Here is a 12,890-nt window from a genome sequence, read left to right on the forward strand (position 1 = left end):
AACATGAACTAAATATGACCTCATAATAGCCTACAGTCAAAGAATTCACCATGCCTACATGTTACATTTGTTAACTACATTGATTAAAATGAATGTCAATAAGCATACATATTACGTATTTTTTTAGCATTTCGTGTATTGTTATTAAATGTTTTACATATAAATCCAATCAAAATCCATGATATTACATTAACTACACTGATCAAAATTAATATCAATATATAAACACTATATATTTTTTGTATTTTAGGTATTGTTTCAGGTAATATATATATATATATATATATATACACAGCGGGTAAAATAAGTATTGAACACATCACCATTTTTCTCAGTAAAAAATTACGGTTGAAACCCTGATGTCACATGGATTATTTTACCGATCTCCTTGCTATGTTTCTGGACCTTGATCGTGTAAAGCTGCGTTCACACTAGCAGCGACTTTGTCAGGTTTCGAGTCAGGTTTCTTGCCACAAAATACAAACATTTTGGAGGCAAAAGACTAAATATAATATAAATATGAATTAAATCCGTACATACAAACAAAAATGAATGAGAAACAGAGCCTACTTTTTTCCATTACATATGTTTATCTACGGCTGAGAGGAGAACGATCACATGAGCTCTGTCATCTTCTTTCCTATTGGCTGTTGCTCCCGAAAGTCGTTCTTCATTTGCATAAAGTTGAAGGATTCTGAACTTTGTCACGTCGCTGGACACGTCCTCGGCCGCTGTCGCACTTGTCGCCGGAAATCGCCAGCTCTCCATTGAAATGAATGGGATTGTGTCGCTTGTAGTGTGAACGGGGCTTAAGGACCCTTGCTGTCTATGGGAGGGTCAGAGAGCTCTCAGATTCCCTCAAAAATATCTTAATTTGTGTTCCGAAGATGAACGAAGGTCTTAGGGGGTTTGGAACGACACGAGGGTGAGTAATTAATGACAGAATTTTCATTTTTGGGTGAACTAACCATTTGATGTTACAAAAATGCTACAACGCAATCATGTATTCTGCTGTATTGTGCCCCATTTTACAATATGTAATATAAGTCTCAGGTGTCCCCAGAATGTGTCTGTGAAGTTTCAGCTCAAAATACCCCACAGATCATTTATTATATCATTATATCATTTTGAAAATGCCTATTTTGAGTGGAAGCAGACACATGCTGTTTTCATGCATGTCTCTTTTAATGCAAATGAGCTGCTGCTCCCCACCCCCTTTTCCAGAATAGAGCTGAGCCATTACAGCTTGTACCTGCTAAAAAAAACGTCTGTTTTGGTTCCGATTATCATGTTTATCGTGCTGAAATCATGCGTTTAAAACCATATTAGATTAAACTTCTGATATACGGTTTTCTGAGTGCACACATCCAACGCACACGTACAGAAAGCGGCTGTCACAGGCATGTGAGTACTAAACTAAGTTCTCATTCACACAAGTTTACGTTAAAAGTTAAGTTACTAAAACTGTCAGTTATGTCTGTGAAAGTATAGAGCTGGGAAAGAAATTGCAATTTTATATTAGATCTGTGTGGCAGCAGTGTAATATACAGTAAATAAATCAATATTTCCACTGCTCTCTTGTCTCCTCTGGGGCCGGGACTCTAAATAGTGTTCTGTGCTCATCTGTGCAGCCAAAGGCAGAACAGTTAGCATGTTTTGCTCAAAGTATCGCCATTGCATTAGAACTCGTACACCGTTGTTTCTTGTAAAGCCAAAATGACGGCGCTGTGGGTGGAAACGTATAGATTAAGGGGCGGCAATATTATAATGAGATCCCTTAGCAACGTCACAAGGGGAGCGAAATCAGATGCACTCGTTTTTCCAGACACTTGTAGAAAAAGGCTTCCCAAAACAAAGTTACTGGGTTAATCTTTTTCTCATTTCCTTGGTTGGTAGTTGCACTGGGGCCCCGGTTATAGCACTCAAAACCGGGAAAAGTCAGATTTCCATGATATGTCACCTTTAAAGCTTTAATCAGGATAAAACTGTATAGTAGAAGCTAACATAAGCAGTAGCATTTACAAATAACAGTGTATCTAAAAGTATGAGACAACAACAAACAAAGAAACATACCATTCTAAAATGTCCTGGAAGAGCCGTGCTTGCACAGGTTCTGCGCGATTTTCATTTCAATAATATTCTCATGGGTCTTAATCGGGCTCAAATTGATATGCACTATTGACAACGCCATTGTTTACAATACAACCATGCGACTGAGGTGAGGGGCATGACCTTTCTGGACTGCACTAGGCGGTCTAGCGAATCATAGCACACTGGGCCAGCTAACCAATCTGAGCCCATCACGTATTTCTGAGGGAGGGGCTTCATAAAAACAGGAAATCATCAGAGCGTTCATCGGAGAAGGGACAGAGCGGTTTAGAATAAAGGTAAGTTATGTGAATAATAATGCATTAACACGTTAAACTGCATCCCATAAACACTATGAAGCCTAGAAAAAAAAACAGTCAGCCACCCCTTTAAAAAAAACAAATCTATAATATATATATATACAGTGGGTACGGAAAGTATTCAGACCCCCTTAAATTTTTCACTCTTTGTTATATTGCAGCCATTTGCTAAAATCATTTAAGTTAATTTTTTTTCCTCATTAATGTACACACAGCACCCCATATTGACTATATATATATATTACGGATTTCAAACGATGTGAAACCAATCCCTTTAATATAATCATGTAAATTAAGAACACAGATACAAACACATTTTCAAATGATAAAGTATAACTAAACCCCTGATTCATTTATTTTGGAAAGAAAAAAGGCTTGGACGTAGTACTAGGGTGTGTCCTGTAGGGTCGTGGTGGGTGGGACACAGGGCGCACCCTAGGTTGTTAATGCTGCTTACAATATTTTCAGCTGCATATGTTTTTCATTCCAGGTGAAATGTGGAGAAGATGAAATGTGGGTTTGATGTCGTGTGGAGGCAGCTAGCTCTTGTTTCCCCGATGCTATTTCAGTGGCCGTATTGGAATAGAAATACCACAGGATCACACAGAACATTGGTGCAGGGCCGATGCTGCATGCCCCACGTTGTGTAGGAGTATGGATCTGGATCAGCTTGTTTTGTAACGTTTAAAACATAAAGATATAAGGAATAGACACAGGGAGGGAGGGAGAGAGAGAGACACATTAGCATAAATGTGTGTGCTAGTGACTTTTTTTTCCCCTCACACAAAAATCATTTTGTCTCCTGTCACAGAGGCCTTTTCTCAGAGGTCTCTTTTTCTAATGTTTGAGCTGCTAAAACTCCCAATTCCAGGAAGGTTTTTGTTGTTGTTATTGTTTGTGGAAGAACCTTCATCTAAAATCTGTTGTTCCAGCAGATTCCGGAAAGCAATGCAGTCAGTGCGCCGCCTCAGGCCTTAAAACCATTAAAACAAAGTAAACAAGAGGTGCCTACAACCAGACCTGCTGATAACACCAATTGAATTTAAAACAAAGACACAGAAACCTGTTATTTTATATTATGTTAATATTTTTAATTGATTATTATATTATATTATAATTATTTTATATTATATTTATAATCATTAAAATCATTAAAACCGTTATTTTAATTGTATTGCCTTCTGTTATAGACTTAATTTCAGTCAAAGTACTGGAGGGAGTCTCAGTGTCTTTGCGCATGTAGATTTTCCTGTACAGTGGTGGCTGTTTTACAGTCTAAATTTCATTCTTCACACGGCCCTGAGCTCTCTTCAGGGTTGTACTGGGGGAAAAACCAGTATATTTTTCATTTTTTGAGAGCAATAAGTGTTCTTCGGAGCTTGACGTTAGAGTTTAGTAAATATGAGGCCTGGTCATTGAAGTGTATCACCATAATGGCCTTCTGATCATTTCATTACCTACATATAAACAGTTTTTTCAGTGTTCACATACAGACTAGATAAAGCTTCATCTCAACTCCAGCAGCACCATTTGACCTTGAGAGCCGACCACACGTTTTGTCTTCGTCCCCTATGATTTCGTGAAAATAAGAGAGATTTGTTCGTGTATCAGTTATCACAGACGACTGAATCGCTATACTTTAATGAGCAGTTCTGATGAGCGTAGCCTATACTGTCGAGTGTTTCTTTCTTCTGTAAAGAACTTCCTATTTACTGCTATTAATGCAGCTGTAATTATTCACTCCCAATACTTCCGCAATAACGAGCTCAAGAAGATTAATGATTGGACGGCCATTGTCCGCAAAGTACGTTCACTAATCATTGGAAGTGTAAGGAGAGAAAAAAAAGCTATTAAACAGTGCAAATCAAACCACATTCCTCAAACCAGCTCGGTTCCAGTGTTCGGGCTGATAGCGGAGAAATTGCAGATAACTCCATTAGGGGGAAGAATTGAAAATACGATAAAGCAGAGAGGCTGATGTATGATGTTTCCTCTGGCTGCAGGTTCCGATAAAGAGCTCATTTCCAATGAAAGAAGCACTTGACAGAGGCAATTTTGCTGTTTTAACGAACACTGTCGTTAACAGGCGTGAGATAAGAAACACAAGTGATTACCCATAATGCCATCCTCAACAAAGTAAACAAGAGGTGCCTACAACCAGACCTGCTGATAACACCAATTGAATTTAAAACAAAGACACAGAAACCTGTTGTGCTGTGTTTTGGAGGTGGCCGTGGAATCAGCAGGTATATGCATTAGAAGTGTAGTTTATTTACAGCAGTGTTTGTGGAAATGTAACGCATTTCTGCATGTTTCATCTTTTTTAGAACATTTACATCCTGAAGACGAGAAATTTAGCTGAATTGTGTTTTCAGCATTACAACATGTTGAGTCAGAAGCTATAGGTGAGTCCTGTTTGAAAAAGCAAGGCAAGCTATTTATAAAAAAAACAACAACAAAAAAACAGATTTGCTCAAATGTTGGTTGCTGCTACGTGTACATACCATTTTACAAATAATTTACCTAAAATGTAAAGTTTTATATATTATTTATTATTATTTATAAAAACTTATTATAAATAAAGTTTTATAAATGTATATATAATATAATATATTTTAATACAGTATAATAATATAATTTAGTATTTATTTTTGTTGTAAATGTAAAGAAAATCTTTTTGCTCAACAGTTAGAGCCGACCACACGTTTTGTCTTCGTCCCCTATGATTTCGTGAAAATAAGAGAGATTTGTTCGTGTATCAGTTATCACAGACGACTGAATCGCTATACTTTAATGAGCAGTTCTGATGAGCGTAGCCTATACTGTCGAGTGTTTCTTTCTTCTGTAAAGAACTTCCTATTTACTGCTATTAATGCAGCTGTAATTATTCACTCCCAATACTTCCGCAATAACGAGCTCAAGAAGATTAATGATTGGACGGCCATTGTCCGCAAAGTACGTTCACTAATCATTGGAAGTGTAAGGAGAGAAAAAAAAGCTATTAAACAGTGCAAATCAAACCACATTCCTCAAACCAGCTCGGTTCCAGTGTTCGGGCTGATAGCGGAGAAATTGCAGATAACTCCATTAGGGGGAAGAATTGAAAATACGATAAAGCAGAGAGGCTGATGTATGATGTTTCCTCTGGCTGCAGGTTCCGATAAAGAGCTCATTTCCAATGAAAGAAGCACTTGACAGAGGCAATTTTGCTGTTTTAACGAACACTGTCGTTAACAGGCATGAGATAAGAAACGCAAGTGATTACCCATAATGCCATCCTCAAAACGCACGCTATTATGCTCTGTCATTAACAAAAATCTCATCTGCGTGATAGAATAAAGATGTAAAGCATAACGTTTTTTTAACATCTGATATTTGTTATATGCCAACTTGTGGGTGTTAAAACAGGCGCTTGCAATCTTTTTGGTTTTCTTGCTTGTTTGTTCTGACCTTGCATCACTTTATTTCTCTATTTATTGTGCACTTAGTCTTCTAGCATTTCTGTTTTTTTTTGTTTTTATTCCTCTCAGCATTATTTGCAGTGAGGAGGAAGCCGGTTGAATAGAAACAGAAGTAATTCCGCTGTTATTAACAGCTTGAATCAAATGAGGGAGTCACTGTGATAAAATGTTTTTTCATTAAATGGGATTTTGTCCGTTGAAATGTGTTGACATATAGGTCGAAGTTGTTTATTAAAAAACATTATTGATGACTTTATAATAACGTCCAACGATATGAGTTTATTTCATTATATCGATGTGACCTTGGAAGCTTTATTCTGTGGTTTGTCAGTGCTGACAGTCAGGAGACTCTTAATTACAAATGGGAAGCTGCTGTCATATCATCATCCTTTAATGAAAGTCATAATTCTGAGTAAGTCACAGACCTTTCATATAAAGTGATATGAATGCATTATAAATCCTAAATTGTCATTCTTATAATTGCCGACACAGATGGCCAATACAGAACCCTGTTAATCAAAACCATTTTGCATCTCATCCTACTTTGTGTGCTGTGATGTTGATGAGTTTCATAGATTTGACCTAACCTTCATAGGTTTGTTTCTCAAATCTAAATAGAATAAACATTCAACATAAGCACACAATGTCTAAGCTTAATTTTGTTGCTCATCGTTTCCCAATTTTGTTTGTCTTATGTATCCTTACTGCTCCATCAGTTATTATATTTGGCTATATTGAAATGTTAGTATTTAAGTATATTTATATTTAAAATATATTTATAATGTCGCAAACTTACATTTAGTATAAAAATGGCTTATTACAGATATTTTATTTATTTATAATAATACTTATTAATACTTTTCTTCTTCTTTTAATATCTAAATTATTTTATTATATATTATATTTTGTATATTATTATTAGATATTAAGGCGAACAATAGCTTACAGATATTTTTGTCTATTTATACATGTATTTTAAAGTACATGCATACAAAAATAAAAAAAAATGTCATGTATTGTTAAAAATAAAAATAAATCATGTATTGTTTCATACTTTATGTAATAATAATTATCATTATGTATTATTGATTAAAAATATATATAAATTATGAAACAATATGTATATATTATTTTATATAATATAATTTATAATAATAATAGGTTTTTATTTTTTATTATTATTATAATTATTATTATTTAATAATAATAAATACATGTATACATAAAAATAAAAATAAATCATGTATTGTTTCATACTTTATGTAATAATAATTATCATTATGTATTATTGATTAAAAATATATATAAATTATGAAACAATATGTATATATTATTTTATATAATATAATTTATAATTAATAATAATAAAAATGTGTTATTAATCTAAAAAATATATAAATTATGAAAAAATTATTATTAATTTAGATATTATTTTTATATATATAATTTATTTTATAATAATAATAATGATAAAGCTTTTTTTATTATTATTATTATTTATTACTACTACTATTTGCTTTTTCTTTTTGGCTTTTTGCTCTGCTTTAAAAATGTAACTGAATGTGTTAAGTCAGTTATTACAAAGAGATTAATTATGCTTACTTCTTTTGACAGCCCTAATATTTAAATTTTAAACTCATAATTGATGTTTTATATGTTTAAAAAGGAAAAGGAAAAGGAAGTGCTCCCAGGGAACACAAACCGCTTGTTGAGAATCACTAGCGTGTCTGACATCAACATATACTATATTCATGTATTCATTGCAGAAAAGACTAATAGCATCCATTATGCGCTTCTACATAATTGTTTTTTATACAGTAATTGGATTGCATTTATTTCCTCTCCTTACAAATTGGCAGAAAATGTCAGCTTACAGATTGTGCGCTGTGGCAGCGCAGTTTCCGCAGAAGCAAAACCGAGGACCAGCACAGCAGAAAGTGATAAAACCCAAACAATAGATGCAAAGGCACGGCCGCAGTTGTAAATATTGATTGCCGTAGAGTGAGATCTGTTCTTATTGCACTCTAGCAAGAATAATGATGTTCCACGGCGAGCCAAATTGTGATATTTCTCTCAAGGCGCGAGGTAGAGGATGCTAATAAGGAAAAGCAAAGTTAACCGCACAAACACGAACCATATGCTGCCTCTGCATGGATGAAATCCTGTGATTCAAAGCAGCTGATTCCATTTGGATGGGTCTCCAGACATCTGCCAAAGAGACACCGGAGCCGCTCAATTCTCTCCGAGCGACAGAACGGTGACACAGCTAAAGAATGCACTTCAACTCTCAGACCATTAAAATGAAGGATGAACGGCCCTGAGGGCGATGGCCGAGAGTCTTTTTTAATAGACTTTAGAGCCAAAGGTCTTCCAGTGCTGTCACGCTCTCTCATCCTGAAGAATAACCTGCGCCACCTTTATCAGATCATTGGGAAAGTTGTCATCAGCATCGGATAATTACGGCCGAACATTTTCCATGGGACCCTTGCATGGCGTGAGAGTGTCCCCTCAACCGCAAATGAGGCTGGATGGTTGTAGGGTCTGGGTCTGAATTATTGATATGGTTCTGTATGAGTGGGGAGTTTATAACGACGGTCATTTAGAAGATGGAGAGGCATCAGCAGGGCGCTAAATCTGACAGCCTGCTCCACAAACACCGACTTTATTGGCCGCACAGATGGCCCGTGTGTACAGACTTCAGAGCACCAGTGCATCACACATACACACACACACAGAGGTCTGGACTATCAGGTTTTGAAACAATATATGAAATTAGATTTGCTTTGATGTGTGATAATGAATTCAGATCTATATGCGAGGTTGTTTCAAGGTTTTCGGTCAGAAGAGCGCATTATGGGTTTTCTTTGCTGAGAGGAAGCGAGTGGTGCTTGTCTGAGATTATTGCTTTTTTAAGGGCTGCTGGTCACGTTTCTGAGCTCAGATGCTCTCTAAAATATAGCTTGGGTGTCATCTGTTGTTTACTGTTGTTAAAGAAGACTGTAGAAGAGGCCAAATCGATGTAGAAAATCTGTCAGTTTGACTTTTGAAAAAGAATTAACGGACATTTAAGGGTCTCTAGAAAAAGGTGTGCGTGCCCTGAGCTGTCTGCTGCGATATGTGAAAGCCTCGCTAGAACATAGATGATGCTTGATTAGTCTTTCAGAGTACTTAAAGGAATAATTTGCCCAAAATGAAAGTTCTGTCATCATGTGTGCTTGCATAAACCTGTATTTTGAATGCAAAAGGAGATGTTTTGAAGCATGTTCACACTGCCACACAAATGAAAGCAGGTACCAAGAACCAAGCTCCAAAAAGGACACAAAAGCACCATAAAAGTATCCAAACAACCAGAAAATGCTTATGACACAAGTCGTATGAATACTTTTATGCTGTCTTCTTGTGCTTTCTGAAGCTTGAAAGCCCCAAATGACTGTATGTGTTTTTTTTAAAGAAAACATTTATAAATATAATTATTATTATTATTATTGTCATAAATAAAAAAAAGTATCACATTTTATTTATAATAATGATATCATTATTTATTATTCATTATTTATTATAAATAAAAATTATTTACATATTTTGTACAACAACAACAAAAGAATAATAATAATTATTATTATAATTTTTTATAAATATTACTTATTATAAATACATTTTACTTAGCTTTCCCCCCTAAAAAATTAACTGAATGTTAAGTCATTAATTGCAAAGAAATTAATTGCACTTGCTTTCTTTTGACAGTCCTAATATTTTTACATTTATTTTTATTTTATTGTACTTTGAAGTAGTTCACACTGCTTTTTTCTACACAGATGAAGTCTTACAGGTACCAGGTGCCTTGCTTCAAAAAGAACACAAAAGCACCATAAAAGAAGTCCAAATATGACACAAATTGTATACTTTTACGGTGTCTTTTTGTCTTTTTTGGAGCCTGAAAGCCCCTGGTCATTGTATGTGTTCTTTGAAAGGAAAGACATCATGAAGTCAAAATATCATCTTCTGTGATCCATGAAAGAAAGAAGGTTTGGAAAGACATGAGAGTGAGTGAATAATCAAAGTGGAACAATATGTTCATTTCACATTGCTGACTAAGGATAGGGAATGTTTTTGCAATGTCAATAGCAAAAGGAGAAAAAAATGTCTAACGGTGGTTTGCCGTGAATCTTGAAAGATGCGAATGGATTGTTCACCAGTGCAGTGCATTGAAGAATACCAAAATATGGAGATGAAGCACTGTACCTGGTCTTATCTCCCAGGGGATGACGTGCAGATTTTGGGAGAGAGAGAGAGAGCGAGAGGAAAAACAACATATTGATAGAGCACAGTAGAATTTGCAAAGAAAAAAAGCTTGACTCCATTTGACTTTTTTTTTTATGGTGTGATTTGGAAAGCATTCTCATGTCAGTCACTCCACGAATCACCTGAGGTATGAATCTGTTGATCTCCCTTTATGATGTATAATCTTGTCTTTGTGATGCTTATTTGTGACATACTGTATATAACACATTTTTAACCCGTAACACATTATCGTGTTGTCATCATTGCTTCTCTGATAAGTTTGATAAATTGTGCCCATGTTTAATACTTTATGTAAAGCTCATGGAAATGCTGTTGTTTAAATCATCCTGTTTGGATAATGCACACTGCTCTATGCATATTGCATTAGAAGAGGCTTTTTATGGGCTGATATTTTATGTATATATTCACTAACACAAAAGAAGGCATTCCATTTATTTATTTGTCTATCTAATCCTGTATAGTATATAGTATTCATGTCCAGATATTCATATTTAGACTCTTAGTTGCAATTCCAGTCACCGCCCTATACTTTGTTACAAGATCATTTGCAAATATTGCTGGCTCTTTTCACAAAAAGGTGTTCTCTGTACAATATAAGTGTAAACAATGACTTTATGAAAAATGGATATGTGCTACTGAAATCTAGTTTAATTTCAGCATGTGAACTCTGCAAGGAGTAGCCAGTCTTCTACTTTGTATCCCAATTTTTTATTTTGTAGTTTTGTAGGAGATGATCTGAAATAGTCAACCTGTTTGCATTGTTTTGTACAGTAAACAACTGATTATTGAAAACTGGATATTTAAATGGATATGTAGAAATATAGGTATAAAATTATCTACAACCGCCTTATAGTGTTGTCACCTTAACGACAGCTAATTATGACTAAATAAACTGTAAAACTGTCAATATAGGCTATATTAACTTTACCGCGACCAGTATATTCCGAATTGAGAGGAAATGACTCCGAAGAGCCGGTTCTTTTTATTGACTCCAACGCATACATCGCGACCAATATAGTGCGAATTCAGAGGGAATGACTGCGATAGGTCGGTTCTTTTTATCTTATTAAACGCATATAGTGGCACTAATACAGTTCGATTCCAGAGGGAATGAGTCTGATAAACCTAACGCATACAGCGCGACCAGCAGGCTATTCGATTCCCGCAGAATTGACTCCGAGTCGATTCTTTTCACTGAATCAAACACATACCGCGCGACGTGTAGTTTCCCGAACGAATATCCTTACTTATATGAGCAGATTTTCGACCAAGACCTCAAGAAACTTATTATCAGTTCACGTAGGCTAACTGAAGTAGAACAAAACTTGAGTTTTTTTCTTTTTCTTTTCCCCCATTCATATTAACAGCAAAACGTAATGTAGGCTACTGATAATTCGGAACACGTAAACGCCCATACGAAATTCCACAAGGAATCCTAGTTTGTAAATGCATCCCCCCCCTCCGAATTGAGAGGAAATTACTCCGAAGAGCCGGTTCTTTTTATTGACTCCAACGCATACATCGCGACCAATATAGTGCGAATTCAGAGGGAATGACTGCGATAGGCCGTTTTTTTTACTTTATTAAACGCATATAGTGGCACTAGTACAGTTCGATTCCAGAGGGAATGAGTCTGATAAACCTAACGCATACAGCGCGACCCAGCAGGCTATTCGATTCCCGCAGGATTGACTCAGAGTCGATTCTTTTCACTGAATCAAACACATACCGCGCGACGTGTAGTTTCCCGAACGAATAACCTAATTTATATGAGCAGATTTTCGACCAAGACCTCAAGAAACGTATTATCAGTTCACCCCCCCCAAATATTCAAATATTTTTCCTTAAGTACTAAAAGAATCCTTAAGGAACCGGAATAGTTCAATTCCTTACGATCTCCATCCCTTCTCTCCACACATTGTGAGTGTGTGCGTGAGTTTGCGTATGTGCGCGCGTGCTAGAGGAGGGAGAACTCGTCTCTGAGTCCAGCCACGAATCACGGAGAATGTGTGCGAAACGCTTCACTGCTGTTCTCTGTAACTCCACAGGGCAGATTCTGTGTGATTTGACTCGAACTGGTTTGGGAACGTCGGAGTGACATTGAAGAATACGCATTTCTGAAGACCCACAACCGAACCTCCGTCTCGAGCTCATCTACAGTCAGCATCCGTACATTCTGGACCTGTTACCACTGGACTGGTACCACTGACCATTTCACCCTGTGTGGATACTTCTCCAGACCGCAGAGGATTTGCGCAATTTCCAACGGACCAAATTATGACTCATTTTACTTTGCTTGGATGAGTTTTCCATCAATTTGATTTGCTTTGCTTTTTAATTAAAACACATATTAGCCTGTATAGTTAAATATTAAATTGGGCACGTACCCGTTCAATAATGACTTTTTAATGCCCCTCACTGCAAGTTAAATATTTGAATGCGTTTTATGAGATGCGTAAAATGGAAACCACTGTGCGTAAATTCACGTCGGATTAACTCTCTCTTCGCATCCCGGCCGCATTCCCGTGAAAATCTATGGAAGTAGCCGAGTTTGCTTTGAACTTGCTCTAGGCTGGGTGCCGGGAGTATTTTCTGCGGGACGTAGTGAGGATGCAGTCGGGGATGCGGGCGCTCTGTGCCGGCGGAGGTGCGTCTCTCTGCTGCCTGCTCATGCTGTGGATGATCTACACCCACATCCTGAAAGAAGGCAAGTGTTGAG

General features: G+C 36.3%; 1 protein-coding gene across 1 annotated transcript in view; it reads left to right on the forward strand.

Moving 5' to 3' along the window:
* The first annotated feature begins 12,547 nt into the window (after positions 1 to 12,547).
* LOC107725323 (protein FAM19A5-like) overlaps positions 12,548 to 12,890 on the forward strand; it is a 45,815-nt gene continuing 45,472 nt past the window's right edge. The window contains exon 1 of the mRNA XM_016534558.1: positions 12,548 to 12,878. Coding sequence (XP_016390044.1) covers positions 12,782 to 12,878 — 97 coding nt within the window. The 5' untranslated portion in view covers positions 12,548 to 12,781. The remainder of the gene's footprint in view (positions 12,879 to 12,890) is intronic.

This window comes from Sinocyclocheilus rhinocerous, unplaced genomic scaffold (assembly GCF_001515625.1).
Source record: "Sinocyclocheilus rhinocerous isolate Xijiao unplaced genomic scaffold, SAMN03320098_v1.1 scaffold785, whole genome shotgun sequence".
Lineage (NCBI taxonomy): Eukaryota > Metazoa > Chordata > Actinopteri > Cypriniformes > Cyprinidae > Sinocyclocheilus > Sinocyclocheilus rhinocerous.